This window comes from Drosophila grimshawi, unplaced genomic scaffold, assembly GCF_018153295.1.
Source record: "Drosophila grimshawi isolate 15287-2541.00 unplaced genomic scaffold, ASM1815329v1 contig_848, whole genome shotgun sequence".
Lineage (NCBI taxonomy): Eukaryota > Metazoa > Arthropoda > Insecta > Diptera > Drosophilidae > Drosophila > Drosophila grimshawi.
In genome coordinates, this window is record NW_025063692.1 from 12,346,711 (window position 1) to 12,362,271 (window position 15,561).

At 40.1% G+C, this 15,561-nt stretch overlaps 1 protein-coding gene across 4 annotated transcripts in view; it reads right to left on the reverse strand.

Annotated features, from left to right (window-relative positions):
- Positions 1 to 15,561, reverse strand: part of LOC6565990 (disks large homolog 2) — a 70,920-nt gene that overhangs the window by 12,995 nt on the left and 42,364 nt on the right. For 3 of the 4 annotated variants that reach the window (XM_043215929.1, XM_043215930.1, XM_043215931.1), the window contains 3 exons: positions 5,940 to 6,181; positions 5,767 to 5,858; positions 1,576 to 1,815 (listed from right to left, as the gene is read on the reverse strand). In XM_043215929.1, coding sequence (XP_043071864.1) covers positions 1,576 to 1,815; positions 5,767 to 5,858; positions 5,940 to 6,181 — 574 coding nt within the window. Of the gene's footprint in view, positions 1 to 1,575; positions 1,816 to 5,766; positions 5,859 to 5,939; positions 6,182 to 15,224; positions 15,260 to 15,561 lie in introns of those variants that run through there. The other variant, XM_043215932.1, reaches the window with a different exon arrangement.

Genomic DNA, 15,561 nt, shown 5'->3' on the forward strand with positions numbered 1-15,561 from the left:
GGTTATTATTGACTGGCAAAACAAAACAGATAGATTGCTTTAATTGAGTTTTAAGAACAATCATTATATTGATAATGGCACAGAAACAACAACAAAAATAATATAGTTCAATTAAAATAGTTTTTCCTCTTCAGTTTGAGCTGCTCGCTTCGGTGACTCTGCAACTGTGTGCGCCAAACTGTATAATTAATTAAACATTTCTCGTTTTTGTTTTTAATGGCTTTTGATTATGTTCTTATAAACACACACACACACACACACACACGTCGACGTTTAAGGAGATTGCATAATTAATCATTTAGCAATTTCCTTCTTTCAGTAATTATTCCTCCCCCGGCAGCCATCATGTTGCTGCATTTGTTGTCTCCCTGCCAAAGAATATTTAATTCAATTTAATTCTCATTGTTTCCCGCCATTTACCATTAACCACATAATATTTAGAAGTGCAGCTCACGGAGCAAGTTGTTGAGTAGCTTTTCATGTAGGCTTTTCCCTATTTCCTATTTGATATTTCCTATTCCGATTGCACTCAGATTTCTGTGCCGTTGGCTTTCGCTGCTTAAATTTGGAAATTTAATATGCAGTTGGAAATGCACTGGTCAAAAGAATAACAACAACAACAACAACTAGCAACAAGCAACAAGCAACAGCAATAACCAACAACGAAACCAACACAACAGCAACAGCAACAGCAACAAAGCTCACGTCAACCGGAAACGTTGCCATAGCCGCCCGTCAATGGAGTCGTCCATTGTCGATTGTCGCACAGCAAACAAAGGTGGCATCAATTCGCGTGGGGGGCGGGGACGAGCCGATGACGAGCCGGGGACTGGTCCGATAGGCAAGAGGTCGCCATATAATGTGTGCGGTCAGGTGAGGTATGCGGTATGCGGAACTCCTGCTACCTGCCAACTGCCAACTGCCAACTGCCAACTGCTATCGGCCACCTTTTGCCTTCTATAAACTTGCTGCTCGCTGCTTGCTGCTATGCATGTCAAAATTACGCGCTACACTCAACTGTGACGAGATATTTAATTTTTGAATTGCAGTCTGGGCTGTGTTCGCTGCATGCCAAACTATTTAAGGGACAACGAATCACACTCTCAGCTGTGTGCAACTTGTTGTTGCACAAGTGTTGCCACAAATAATATCAATCCTGAATAATAATAGGTAAATTTAAATCTATTTAGAGCAACTAGCATCGAATAAAGACTTTGTTTTGTGTTTGATAAGCAAATTAAAAGCAGACATTGCTTTTCAAAATTGAATTCGTTTTGACAATGAATATTTATATTATAAATATATAAATATACGTCATGTATATGTATTTATATATATATATATATATATGTGTACGTCATGTCACTTTAAAAACTACATTTCTTTTCATTCACTCTATTTGAAGGCATATCACAGTTTGACGGTCACACATTGCGGTTAGACAGTCACCGGTAATGAGAGTGTCTGATTTGTTTTTATATTTTATATAGCCTAACCAGCAGGCGCAAGGTTAAATTTCGAGATCGAATTTCAAAGTTTGAGCTGAGGAATGAAAGTGAATTGTTGAACACCCACCTGATATTTCTTGATGCTGTCCAATTGCTCGAGTGTTGGCTCCACAATTTGCGCAATTTGTTGCTGTTGTTGTAGTTGCTGTTGCAGCTGCATTTGTTGTTGCTGGTGTTGCTGACTGCCATTGGCGGGCACTCGTCGATCGGGCAACTGAGGTGCGGGGGCGCAGCTAATAAGACGTCCATCCTTCTCAATGCGCAGATGATCACGTGGCGGCGGTAACGGCTTCGAGTTCCCATTAAGCTGCGTGTGACAGAGCGAGAGCGCAAGAACACGAGACAGCGCGCGAAAGAGAGAAAGAGCGAGAGAGAGAGAGATAAAGAGATGTGGGAGAGAAAGTGGAGAGAATAGTTCGAGAGAACGATTAATTGCAATTTACACTTTACAGTTATATGTGCGTGTATATATATATGTGTGTGTGTGTGTGTGAGTGAGTGCTTGTCTGCGTATATGTTTGGGTATGTGTGTGTGTGTGTGTGAGTTATGCACATGTTTTGATGTTGTTGTTGCTGCTGTTGCTGCTGCGGCTGCTGTTGCTTCTTGTTTTGTTTGTTTTTTGATTGTGTTGCTTTAATTTATTCGCTTGGTTTACGGTTTACTCTTCCTCATCTTGTTTATAAAAAGTGCAAGGCAAATGCAGATAACCCTTTGATTAATGTAAGCATCGTCAATATTTGTTTTGTTTTATTTTGTTTTTTTTTTTTCTTTTTCGTTTTTTTTTTTTGCGTATTTTATTTGTGTCTTTCTCAAATAAGAATCTATCTTTTTGGCAACCCCAGTGCAAAATTAATCGACATCCATTTTGATACAAATTACTCAAGGTTTTTTCTCTCTCTATTGTTTTATTGCTCTATTGTTGTTGTCGACAAACACACACACACACTAACGTACAGACACACTCCTCTCTACATATATAAATATATATATATATATATATACAATCAGGGTAGAGCTTAGGATTATGTTGGTAACGAGGCCAAAACACTAAACACGCTGCAAGCGCGACAGTCAGCAGGGAATTAGGCCAACGTTCGCTAAGAACACATGCCAGCAGCAGCGTGGCCAAGTGGCCGTTGGGGCATTGGGGGCGTGTGTGGAGAGGGATGAGATGGTGTGGGGTGGGCTGCATCTTCTACCCGGAAAGGAATCAATTTGAAAAGCCATAAAACATTGCAAGTGGCAGACAATGAAAATAGTTGAGAAGCTTATATAATTAACAACTGTAATCCCCGCCAATTTCCCCCACCCCACAAAAAGCAAAAAAAATATGTGCAAAATGTGTGCATATTGAATGTAAATTATTTAAACTGATTAAACTACGCTAAAAGTTCCGATAATCAACAACAAATTATAGCTTAAATATTTTGTAAGCAGATTAAAAACAACATTTTCTAGCATCAATTACATTTTTTGCCAATTAATTTGCACAAATAGCTGAACTCAATCGAAATATAAATCAAATTTATTTTTATTTTTTCCTTGTATGGAAGAATAACTGTAAATATATGTCTGTAAATTGTGGAGCGAATTTAAAAAGAGCCTTTTTGATTTTGAGCCAGTGACTCTGAAACTGTGACGGACCCTCAAACTGTGCTAGTTATACAGTTTTACTTTATTACCGGACCCGTGCCCCAAATTGTAATTAAAATTGAAATTTAATTTGATAAATTTACACAAGCATTTGTAAGTAATAGCTGGAATGCTGTTTATATGTGTAAATCCCTGCAGAAAGTCTTTTGTTTGTGGGGGGGTTAGGAGGTAGTCAATTTCAACGTCCCAAATCCTAAAATAAATAATATATATAATATAGAACTATATATATATCGAAATATACGATATAAATGTAGTTTTCTGTTGGAACTGATCTACCTGTTACAAACAGTTACAATTGGTGCACGATAAAAACGACCAAAAAAAAAAAGAAAAGAAATGAAAAGAAAAGAAAAACTAAAACAGCATGCGGAAATTGCAGCGATAAAAACGTAGCTGTTGCTGCTGTTGCAGACAGTTGAGATGAAATGCAAATTGCTGCTGATTTGTGTCATAAAGTGGCAACAAAAGACTCGACAAGAGGAAGTCAGACTGAGCGATAGACAGCGAGAGAGAGAGAGAGGGAGCGAGAGAGAGAGACTGAGAGAGAGAGAGTGTAATGGAGAGTAGAAAGGGGGTCGGGCATAAACAGACTAATCGTGTGTGCTGTGAGGAATGTCACTTGCAAGTGGGTCGCGATTGCATGCGGCATGTTGTGGCATGTGTCATGTGGCATGTGGCATATGGCATTTGGTTATTAGCAAGATGGGTGGGCCTTTCATTTTGCCTTGCTTGCAGCGCTGCGATTGACAAGGTACGTGGTCAAGACTTAAGCTAGCAGAGAGCACAGAATGGCACTTTTATATATTAAATATTCAAAGAGAGAGAAAGCCACATAGAGAGAGAGAGAGAGAGAGAGACAGAGAGAGAGACAGAGAGAGAGACAGAAAGAGAGCGAGAGTTGCTTGGAGGAAATTGAAAAGCAAAGTTTTACAAGATACGAAAATAGTTGAAATGCAATTATAGCTTTTGATTTTTGGTTTTTTTGTTTGGTATACCTCATCGGCAATGCTTGTGGCAGCTGCAACAGGCACAGCGGCGGCGGCGGCAACAGCAGCAACCGAGTTGATGGACGAGAGCGTCGTGTGTGCAGTCGACGCATTCGAGGAGCTGGCATTCGAGAGCAGCGAACCACGCGAACAGAGATGCGCTGGCGGCGGATAACGTGGCGTCGTCTTAACCATCTCAATGAAACTATCGGGCACATCGACGGGCAGCTCCCGATGTTTGCCTGGTGGCGGTGGCAGTGGCAATGGCAGTGGCAGCGGCAGCAGTTGACTGCTCGGCTCATAGCCCGGTGGCGCCAAACTCAGATCATCTGGCAACGTTGAGCTGCTCGTTGTGGATGCAGCGCTGGCAATGTTGCTGCTGCTATTGTTGCTGCTGCTGTTGTTGCTGCTGCTGTTGCTGCTGCTGCGTGTGCTAAGCAATGAATTGCTGTTGCTGTTGCTGCTTGCACTCAATTTGTTGTTGTTGTTGTTGTTGTTATTGTGTGTGGCAGCTGTGCTGCTACTGCTGCCATTGTTGTTGTTGCTGCTGCTACTGCTGCTGCTGCCGTTGCTTGTCGTTAGCTGCTGCTGCTGCTGTTGCTGTTGCTGTTGCTGCTGCTGCTGCTGCTGATGTTGCAAGTGACGATAGGCTATGGTTTCAAATGATTCGAGCGACTCTTTGCTGAGCATCTCGTCGAAAGCGCTCGACGATGGCGAGCTGGCGCCCTTGCGATAAATTCCATCAACCACGCACAACAACTCATCGGCCATGTTATTGTTGCCGTTGCCGTTGCCGTTGTGTTTGTTGTTGCTGACGGCCATTTGCTGTTGCTGTTGTGCGCCTGTTAATGTTGCTGCCGGATTGATTGCTGTTGCAGGGTTGACTACTGCTGCTGCTGTTGCTGCTGCCGCTGCTGTTGTTGCTACTGTCAGCTGCTGCTGCTGTTGTTGCTGCTGCTGCTGCTGCTGTTGCTGTTGTTGTTTTTCCGTTTGTAGATCGTTTTCATAGTTTTCGATTTGTTCCAATTTGAATTGATGTTTTTGATTGTACAAATTTTGTGTGGCCACATCGAGTGCAATTGTTGTTGTTGTTGTTGTTGTTGATGTTGTTGTTTTTGATGAGTGTTGTAGTTGATGATGATGATGATGTTGTTGTTGTTGTTGTTCATGTTGATGTGAAGAATGATATGCAACAATTAACAATTTGTTAGCATGATCATTGTTAGTTTTAGTTGTGTTCTTGGTGGTGTTGGTGGTGGTGGTGGTGATTGCTGTATGGTTGGTGTTGTGTTTCTGTGTTTTAGTGGTTGTGGTTGTGGTTGTTGTGGTTGTTGTTGTTGGATGGTGGTGCGTGTGTGAGCAATGTGGTGCAGTGGTGGTGAAAAGAAAATGCATGAAATGAGTGATTGAGTGGATGGTTTGGAATAAGCAAGCGTGGTTGTTGTGTGACTGTTGCTGTTGCTGTTGTTATTGTTAGCGATTATTATTAAGTGGCTTGTTAGTGGTTGTTGTTAGGCATTTTTAGTGTGTTTGTGTGTGTGCTTGTTGTTGTTGTTGTTAGTTGTAGTATAGGGGTTGGGGGGTGGTGGTGAGGGGGGAATAAGTGGTTGCTTACCTGCGGTGGACGGGGTGGCGGATATCTGGGTGGCGTCTTGTTGCGTGCTATAAACGTATCGGGACAGTCGACGGCCATCTCGCGATGTGGACCTGTGTGGACCATAAGAATGGAAATTGCCCCCGGGTAACCGTTAGCCATTAAGCCGTTAAGTGCAAGGTGGTTAAGCCTACCGTTATCTTGATTGACCGACAGCATGGTCAGCATTTCCTGATCAATCTCCCTAATATCACTTGAGTGCGTGCGATAATGCTGCTGCTGCTGCTGCTGCTGTTGCTGATGCGGATGTTGCTGCTGCTGCTGCTGCTGATGATGCAAATGATGATGCTGGCCGCTTATGTAATCATCCGGCAGACATGGCTTCAGATCATCGCCATCAATGACCACAATGCTTGAGCCGGAACGCCGACGTGGCCTACAAAACACATCCAAGAGCAGAATAAAACACGATTCAGTTAATCAGCACATCAATCATGAATATATATATATGTATATAAATATATAAATATATATGTAAATGTGTAATTTTTATTTCTAATGCTTATTTTATTACTAGCTAGTTGAGAGTCCTTTTCAACTTAATTACTTAATTATTACTGATTATTTATTTTCAAATTTAACTACTACTTAAAGCAAGAATTTCATCTGTTATCTGGGCTTGTCCCCCATCATTTCATTACTTGTTCCTCTAGGCAGGTCAATGTTGCAATGATTCCAAGCTAGACTTCAAATCAATTTCAGTAACTTATTTTGGGTGACTTCAAGTAGCAACAATGAGCTTGAAATATATATCGAAAGCGATATAGTTTTTTCTCGAGGGTTATGAAATTCTGATACTCATAGTAATTACTGGTCTTAGAATAAGTCTAACATAACTCGTAAATATTTCACTTTATTTTGCCAACAGACGTCAGACAGACTTGACTAATTTTTTCGTAGTGATGCAGTTGGTAAATAGTCAAATTACCGACATCTAAATTTGAAAGCACATTTAAAAAACTGACTGATTGTTCCAATTGGCGCTATATGTTATAGTTGTCGCCCTGCTGACTTCACAGTTTCCATTGAAATATAAATACTGCATTTGTCATCTGTTCATATGAAAACAGTTTTATCAAGCCAGCTATATTGACTATTATAGGCTATTTATATTGACAAATAATATATATTACTTATTAATTATAATATATATTAAATGGAATGCCACTGAAGCAATTTGTACAAAGTTAAACGATAAATATTCTGTTTGCTTGAATGCCATTTTTCAACTATTTGAACAGCCAACAGGTGCCACAAGCTTCTTTCTTTTCCTTCTCTTTTGTTGAGTCCCCAGTATGTTATATATATATATATATATATATATGTGTGTGTTTTTTTCTGCCAGTTGCCCTGAGGCCAAGGACAACAATTAGCAATTGAAAGTGTAGTGAACTGATTTGTAAGTGCAATCAGCTTGCTGTGTTGCGTGAAATCAACTAAAAATGCACAGGAAATTGTGTGGCTACATTTGTTGCATATTGTGTACCATGTGTCCAAGTTGCAACTACTGTTTGACTGCTTGACTGCATGCTTGCTTGCTTATTTCCTTGGGGAGACGGGCGCGAGGCAAGACCAACGATTTTTTTGCTCAGAAACGTCGATTTGTGCAGTCGCTGCCAATACATACTTATATATACATATATATATATACATATATACATACTTATATACATATATATATATATATGTGTGTCCTTTTTTAAATGCCCGACAGCAGCTCAGCAGATCTAATTCCCCAAAGTGTATTCCGTGGAGCAGCATATAGATACATGTGTATCCTTGAGATACTCGACTCGTGCTCGAGGCACCTGGGCACCTGGCCACCTGGACGTTATTGCATCGCTTGTCTCGATAGATTTCATTACATTTTCATGCTACACTGACAGTTTGTTGGCAGTCCTGTGCGCAGAACTTGCTACCAAATCAACTCAGGTGCAATTACAGTTCGAGCAGCACTATTTCTATCTGTATGTCTGTCTGTCTGCCTGTCTGCCTGTCTGTCTGTCTGCCTGCTTGTCTGTGCGTTGATTTGGCACACAAGTTGCTACAAATTTGCTAAGAGTATGGCACGATTGATTGCACTCCTTATTGCAAAAGTTCTCAAGTGCACAGTGGAGCAAACACTCGAATTAACCCAACATTTTCAACTATTATTTTATTTACCCATTGCAAATATTAAATACAACTTGACAGGCTCGGAAAAAAATCGAGCTGAATTTTAGAAAATTGCTCTGCAATGAAAATCGTTCTGAAAACTATAAAGTTTTTCTTGCTTTTAGAAATAATTTGCATTTCTGAAATATATAAATCGACGGTCGCAAAATTATGCTGCTTTGTGAAATCTTCTACTAATTTTACTAATGTCTTATAATAATATAGTTACACAAGTTAATATAACAATTATTTGTGCATCGAAAATAATACACTGAAAATGTGATGTATTTTTCAAATTTTTAGAAAAAAAAAAAACTCTATAATTAAGAAAAGAAATCCTCTGAAATTCAATGCCATTTTATTTTTCTGATTGTAAATTTCATCAAGATCGAATAAGGTACATCCAAGTTTTGAACAAAAACCTATTTAACAGCTTTGTTCAGGGTATCTTCAAGTCGAGCGAGCTCGACTTTCTCGATACAATTGTTGAGTGCGTAAAAAAGTGCAATCCTTTCAATTCAATTAACTAATTATACACCAGCCAAATTTATTTATTTAAAGTCAGTCAATTGAATTGAATTATATTTAAAATAAAATGTAAAATTATATTCAAATTAAAATATCCGAAATATTTATACGATTTTCTGGGGGTAATTAAATGCAAAATAGTCCAATATTTGTTTCATGAATTGGGCAAAACCCAAGCAGACCAAAGAATAATTGAATATCAATTAGTTAAGTGCATGCGAAAAAGTTATACACGAAAAAGGACGTTTAGGATTGAGTTTGATTAATTATAAAAATGGAGGACTCTGAATTGATACGAGTCTATCGTAATCATTGCAGAGTACTTGAAAGGGTTTATGCTAGGAATAATTAGTAGTAGAACGATTAAGAGAAAGTGGTAAGAGTGAGTGAATAGGCTTAAAATTCGAATTCGTTGTGCAATGTGCAGCTTTGCCACACTGTGGTGTTTAGTGTTGCATTCAGTGCATTCGCTTTGGGGCAACAATTTGTGCGACTTTTGGCTTAAAGGTTTAGAATGGGTCGCTAATTGCGAGATTGCAACGCGAGCTCAATGCGAATATTGTTCTCTGGATGGGGTGGAGAGGGGAGGGGACAGACTGCTCTGTGTGTGTGTGTGTGTGTGTGTGTCTGTGGGTCAGGTCACGCCAAAAGCAATTTCAGTTTCAGCCTGCATATCAAAGTGTAGTTGGCAGCTGAACAGCTGCGCGAGAATGGTAAGTGGCAAGTGGGTTGAGTGGGTTGCTGGGTGAGTGGGTTGCTGGGTGAGTGGGTTGAGTGCAACGCAACTTTAAGTCGTAAATTGGAGCGGACTCTCCATTTGGGCCCCGAGTGGACGCACGTCATCAACGTGACCAGCCGCAGCAGGCAGCAGGCAGCAGGCTGTTGTCGCTGTCAAAGCTGGACTACATTTATCGAGAGAGTGAGACAGATATAGACAAAGAGAGAGAGAGAGAGAGAGAGAGAGAGAGAGAGAGAGAGAGAGAGAGAGAGAGAGAGAGAGAGCGAGAGAAGTGCATTAAAAAAACGATTTGTGGAGAGGCTAATGCCCAGGACAATTTAATTTGCGTATCAGCAATGAAAATATGAATAGGGACGACAAAGCACAGCGGCAAAGGACGTGGCATGCGGCTTGCGGCATGCGGCATGCGGCATGTTTCGTGAGGCATGAGCATGAAATGAGGACAGCGCAAATGAGTCGAGCCCCAAGCAGAAAGGAGAACCATAAACGAATTAAAATGCCTTTGGCGCTGAAGTGAAGAGACCAGAGATAAACATTGAAGAGCGAACTGAAAATATGAAAATTGAACAAACAGAAACCACAGAAAAGCCAGGGAATCCTCAACGGCAAACGGAGCAATCAAGGATAACCAGTATAACCAGAACAAAGCGAGCGAACAGCAGCGCAACCACAGCTGAACAGCTGAACAGCTGGCAAGGATCAATTGAGTGCTTAACCCCCCTCCTCCCCTCCCGACCCCCCGCTAAGCACACTTCGCATTCAACATCTGCTGTTGACTGGCACGCGATTAACTCGACAACTTCCCAATTACGCAACGCGTAAGGGCGCCAATAAAATTGCATAGCTGTAGAAGTGAAGTGGATACAAATCAAAGAAATGCTTTCAACTAAACAAAAATCAATTTACACTATGTGTGTGTGTGTGTGTGTGTGTGTGTAAGCATGCGTCGTCTCTGATATATAGTGTACTTCTAAAAAATATAAAAGAAAAACAGCATATTTTTGGGATTGTCGATTTGAGGCAGGCCTTCCATGTGTTTAGCAAGCTTATTTTCTTTTTTTTTTATCTAGTAATGATTTCTAAAAGCACGAAAAGCTTTCTGTCTAGCTGGAAATTGATTAAAATGCAGTGTGACATTCTGTCTGTATCTGGACCACTATATCGATGGACTGCATCAATATCTATTCGGTTTCTGATGCTCTTCCTTATTTGTATTGTATATGTGACCCAGTCTTTCTTCTGTATTCGTCAGTTTTTATATGGAATATGCAACATTTTAGGATTAAAGATACTCATAAGGAAGTTTTTGAATTTTATAAATAATTACACTTAATATTCAGTTAATTGTAGTTGCTTTAAGATTGGTCCACAATTTGTTACTGTCACTGCAAGGTACCTTCTCGGGTAGTAGCTATCTACTGGAAAGTATCCACTGTGAGTCACCCTCTTCGGTATCCATTGAAAGGTATATTAAAGGTGTCCAGTGCAAGGTACATACTCCGGTATCTATTGATAAGTATTTACCGAACGATACCTAATGGAAGGTACTAACTGCTAGGTGTACACATTCCGATATCCAATGCTAGGTACCCATTCGACTATCCATTTGTGGTTATCCATTGGAAGGTTCTTATTGAGAGGTACCCGCTGGCCGCTGGTAAATATCTAATGTCTGACATATCTAATGTGAATGTTAATCACCACCGAATCGGAGTACTTTGCGTTTCTGAAAAGGCACATCCAGCTGGAGTGTGGCGTTGCGATGGTTGTCATCAATAGTAGCCCAAAAGAGCATAACAATGATTAGAATGGAATGAAGTGGAGACTTCAGGCAGAGTAGAGACACTGAACACTGAAGTTGCCATCGTAAGCGATTGGGTATAACTTGGGTTGGTTGGTTGGTTGGGGCTTTGAAATGAGCAAAAATGGCATTAAAGGTGATGAAGGCATTCATCCAAACAACAACAAGTTGCCAAACAGAAAGAAATTGGAGAGCGGGGTGGAGGGAGGGGCTAAGATACAAAATGCGGTCACGAGGGTATTTTAAAGGGTGACAAGCCATAACATATATAATATAAATGTTGTGAATGTTGGAAATGTTGTAAATGTGTGTGCGTGTTTGGATGTATGAATAAATGTTCTGGTCAACTGTCCAATGCGATTGTTCATATTATAAATTGGCAGCTATACACACACACACACACACACACACACATACACACACACACACACACATACACATATACACACACACATACACATTGTACCGTTGATGGCATTGTTCAGTTGTGGCTTGCTAATTGTTGGCAGCATTCAAAGAGCTCTCTCTGTCTCTGTCCCTGTCTCTGTATCTGTCTCTGTATCTGTCTCTGTCTCTGTCTATGTGTGACCTGCAACACATTTAGAGAGGGGGGAGGCAAGTGTGCACAATCCCCAGTGAATGGGTTGTTTTGTGTGTGTGTGTGTGTGGAATGATGATACTTGATGCATGAAGGGCTTACGAGCTGGGTTAAATTAACAGCATTGCACCTGTAAGTGTAACTGCGACTAGATGTATATTTATATATATATATATATATATATATAAATGTGTGTGGCAGCAACTATTCATCCTGCAACAAGTGGCATACAAGTGCAGTCGCATATACAGCATGTGGCTATCAAACCGGAAGAGGCTTATTTGCGGACAGCGGAAGTCGTTGCCGCCATTGTGCTGCCAAGCAATTGTTGCTGCCTTCGAGGCGAGGCAAGGCGAGTCGAGGCGAGTCGAGTCGCGTCGCGTCGAGTCAGTGAGTCATTGGGTTAAGCAACTCGCTCGGGGAAAGAGCTGCAGATGGAGGGACAGAGAAGGAGTCAGAGATAGAGAGAGAGAGAGAGAGAGAGAGAGAGAGAGGTAGAGGGAGGGGGACCGACCACAGGTGCAGCAGACAAAAGCCAGAGTTAGCTAAGTTAGCTAACAGCCAAGTTCAGACAATTGCACTCAAAGAAAATAAACGGAATCATTTCAAATATATTTGTAATATAATAATAAATAACAAGAGCCACCAATGACTATTTATAACTCGAAGTCGAAATCAGAATGTTAACAAGTTTATTCGCTAAAATACTTTGCTTGAATTATATCTCGGTTTCAAGTAGGTACATATATATATATATATATATTTATTTATATTATTATATATGCATATAGAAGTCATAAACCTTTCTCTTTTTTTTTTTAAATTTAAATATTACATTTTATTTTAAAAAAATATATAATTTTATCTTTGTATTTTTTTTATTTGTTGAAATTATAAACAAAGGTGCTCCCTTTTTTTTCCGTGTAGTCAGTCAGGTGGAGGACAGAGCATACAGAGGCAGCTGGCTAATTGTTCGAGGCACACCCTCCGTTACTGTTGCCACTGCAACCGTGGCAACTGTGGCAACTGCAGCAGAGACACCCGCAACAATTCCAAGCCAAAAACAAAATGAATGCCAAAGATTATGAATTGTGGCAACAGTTCAGTACTTAAATAGTTGGCCGGAATTGTGGAATTGAGTTAAATGCTCCCAGCGAGAGTTGAGTGCCACAGTTGCAGTTGCTCCGGGGGAGCAATTTAATTTCTACAGATTCTACAGATACTACAGAATCCTAATAGATTGTCTAGATTTGCCTATAATTATTATTAATTTTTTTTTACTTTGAAAAACGATTCTTCAATATTTGATTATCTAAATTAAGTTACAACTTAAAATTAGCAAACAAAATGTAGATTAGATTTTCGATTAAGCCAAAACTTAATTACAGCAATCGGCAATTCAGAGAGATTGAATAAATTGATGAATGAACCGTTAGCAGAGTACATATAGCACCCCCTCCCTCCCTAAGCAGGGTGCTGCTGAGCATAACCAGATTGCAATTGAAGTTCAAGCCACTTGCTTTGCTGGCCAACTGAACTGCCAACTCAATTCAATTGAATGGTCCTCTTCAGAAATGGCGCTCTATTGAACATCCAATTGATAGTGACGCAGTTCAACCCCCACCTCCCACACCCACCCCCAAACCCACCCCACCCAACCAACCAACCTGTCTGCTGTTGCAACGATAAAGTTCTTCATAAGCTCTCGCTTACATGCCAATAAAATGACAAATTTATTGAGAATTAATTAAAAGCTAAATATACTTGAAAGGGGTTGGGTTGTGTGTTGGGGCATGATGCATGAGAGATGCAACAACAACAACAACAACAACAACGACACCTGCGACACCTACTCGAATTCCTCGAGAGCATTCTCCTTGCATTTGAAATTGCACAAAAGTTTTGTGCTTTTGTCTTTTGTCTTTTGTTTTTTGTTTTTGGAGTGGTTTCTGGTTTCTTGGCATTTCTCGGTATCTCTTGGCGAATGCCAATGAATGCTCCATTGGCTTGGCTCGCCTGACTCACTCACTCAAATCAGTTCAAGCGAGTGGGCGTGGCCAGATTCGAAAAACGCAGTTGGCCGGCCAACCACAGTAAGGTTGCAGCAATAGAAATCACAGTTCAATCCGCTCTGCCAATTGAAATGCGGTTTTATTGATTGCTAAATAGCCCCCAAAGGGGCATCAGTTCTTGGATTTGTCGTGGCAGCAATTAGGGTAGATATATATGTATGTATGTGTGCATTGTGGCATGCCACGTGCCATGTGTGCTCCAGATATATGTATATACATATATATATATATCGATATATATGTGTGATTTTGCAATTGTCTTTAAAGAGATAAATGTAGACAGTTGCGTAATCTTCTTCTTCAGCTAAGATAATTGTTATTATGTTGTACAAATACAAAATATTACAATCATTTTGCTTATTCCTTTTTGTTGATCAGCATTGCTAGCCGAGGCAGATCGGTTTGCTATATCATAAAGCTGCCTCAACAACAATCGGTCGAAAGATAAAGCTTAGATTGTGGCAACAACACAGCCACAGACATACATGCCACAATAACCAAACAAATGTGGAATATTCAGTTATAAATTAACTCTATTAACTTGTGCATATCTGCCTGAAGGTTAAACCTGCGTGTGTGTTTCAGTTCCATTGCGTTTCAATCATGATTGAAGTCACGCACACACATCAGGTATGTGCGGTAAATATTTATAACAACTTCGTGGCTCAAATTTGTGCGTTCGACTTCGGCTTTGGCTTCGGCACCGTTCTCGGGTTTGATATCGGTTTCTGTTTCGGTTACGGCTCTAATCGAGTGAACTTTGGGCTGCAAGCAAAGTTGCCAGGTAGTCGTACAAAGTTTGTGGGTGCGGAGCCCAAACCAAACCTCCACCTTTCCAGCTATCGCCATCTCTTTCTGCTTTTACTCCTGCTGCAGTTGGGAAATTCAATGAAAATCTTTGATGCAATTGTTGTGCTCGGTATTCGTATTGCTTGTGGCATGTGGCAGTATTTTCACTCGTTGCATCCTTCTTCTTGCATAATGTGAAATGTTTAGCTGTGTTTTTTTTGCCTTCCCAATTGATTTAGATTGGAATGTGATAATTGCGTTGCTTATATAATATATATAAATAATTATATGTACGTATATAGCCACTTGGGTATATATGCATTTTGTTGTTGTTGTTGCTGCTTGCTGTTTGCTACTATTTTGGTATGTGCGAGTGCATTGCGTTAGGGTACGTAATGCCAGATTGTATTTGTATTTCGCTGTCATTGTCGTGTTATGCATACGAAATGGGGCGAGTATCTATCAGATACAATGTTGCTGATTTGCCATGACTGAGTTATGCATGTGCAAGTGTATTATGCATACAATTTGCATACACACACACACACACACACACACACACACACATAGACATATACAACAATACAAGTCTTGATTAGATAAAGTTAGATATAAATAAGTAACTGCTAGTTATGTGTCGAGTATCTTCAACAGCACAACAATAATATATATCTGAGTACAAGGAGAGAGAGAGAGAGAGAGAGAGAGAGAGAGAGAGAGAGTCGTAGATTCACTCACCATTGCTTTAGGATGCGCATTTTGAGTTGTTCTCTTTGTTCTCGTTGCTGTTGTTGTTGTTATTATTATTACTTATTTATTGTGTTTTTTTTTTGTTTTGTTTTCTGTTATCCTGCACTTGGGCACATTTCAGCTATAATATTTTTTGTGTAAATGCTCTGCTCACCACAAATACATCAAAATCAAAATAACAAAAAAAAATATGAATAAAACACGTTGGCAACAACAGAAAGAAAAATGTTTATGAAAAAGAAATAATAATAATTCTGCGCATGCGCAGCGCACTCGATTTCCAGTCGGGGAAATTCATAAATCACTGCCGATAGCGATTGCATTC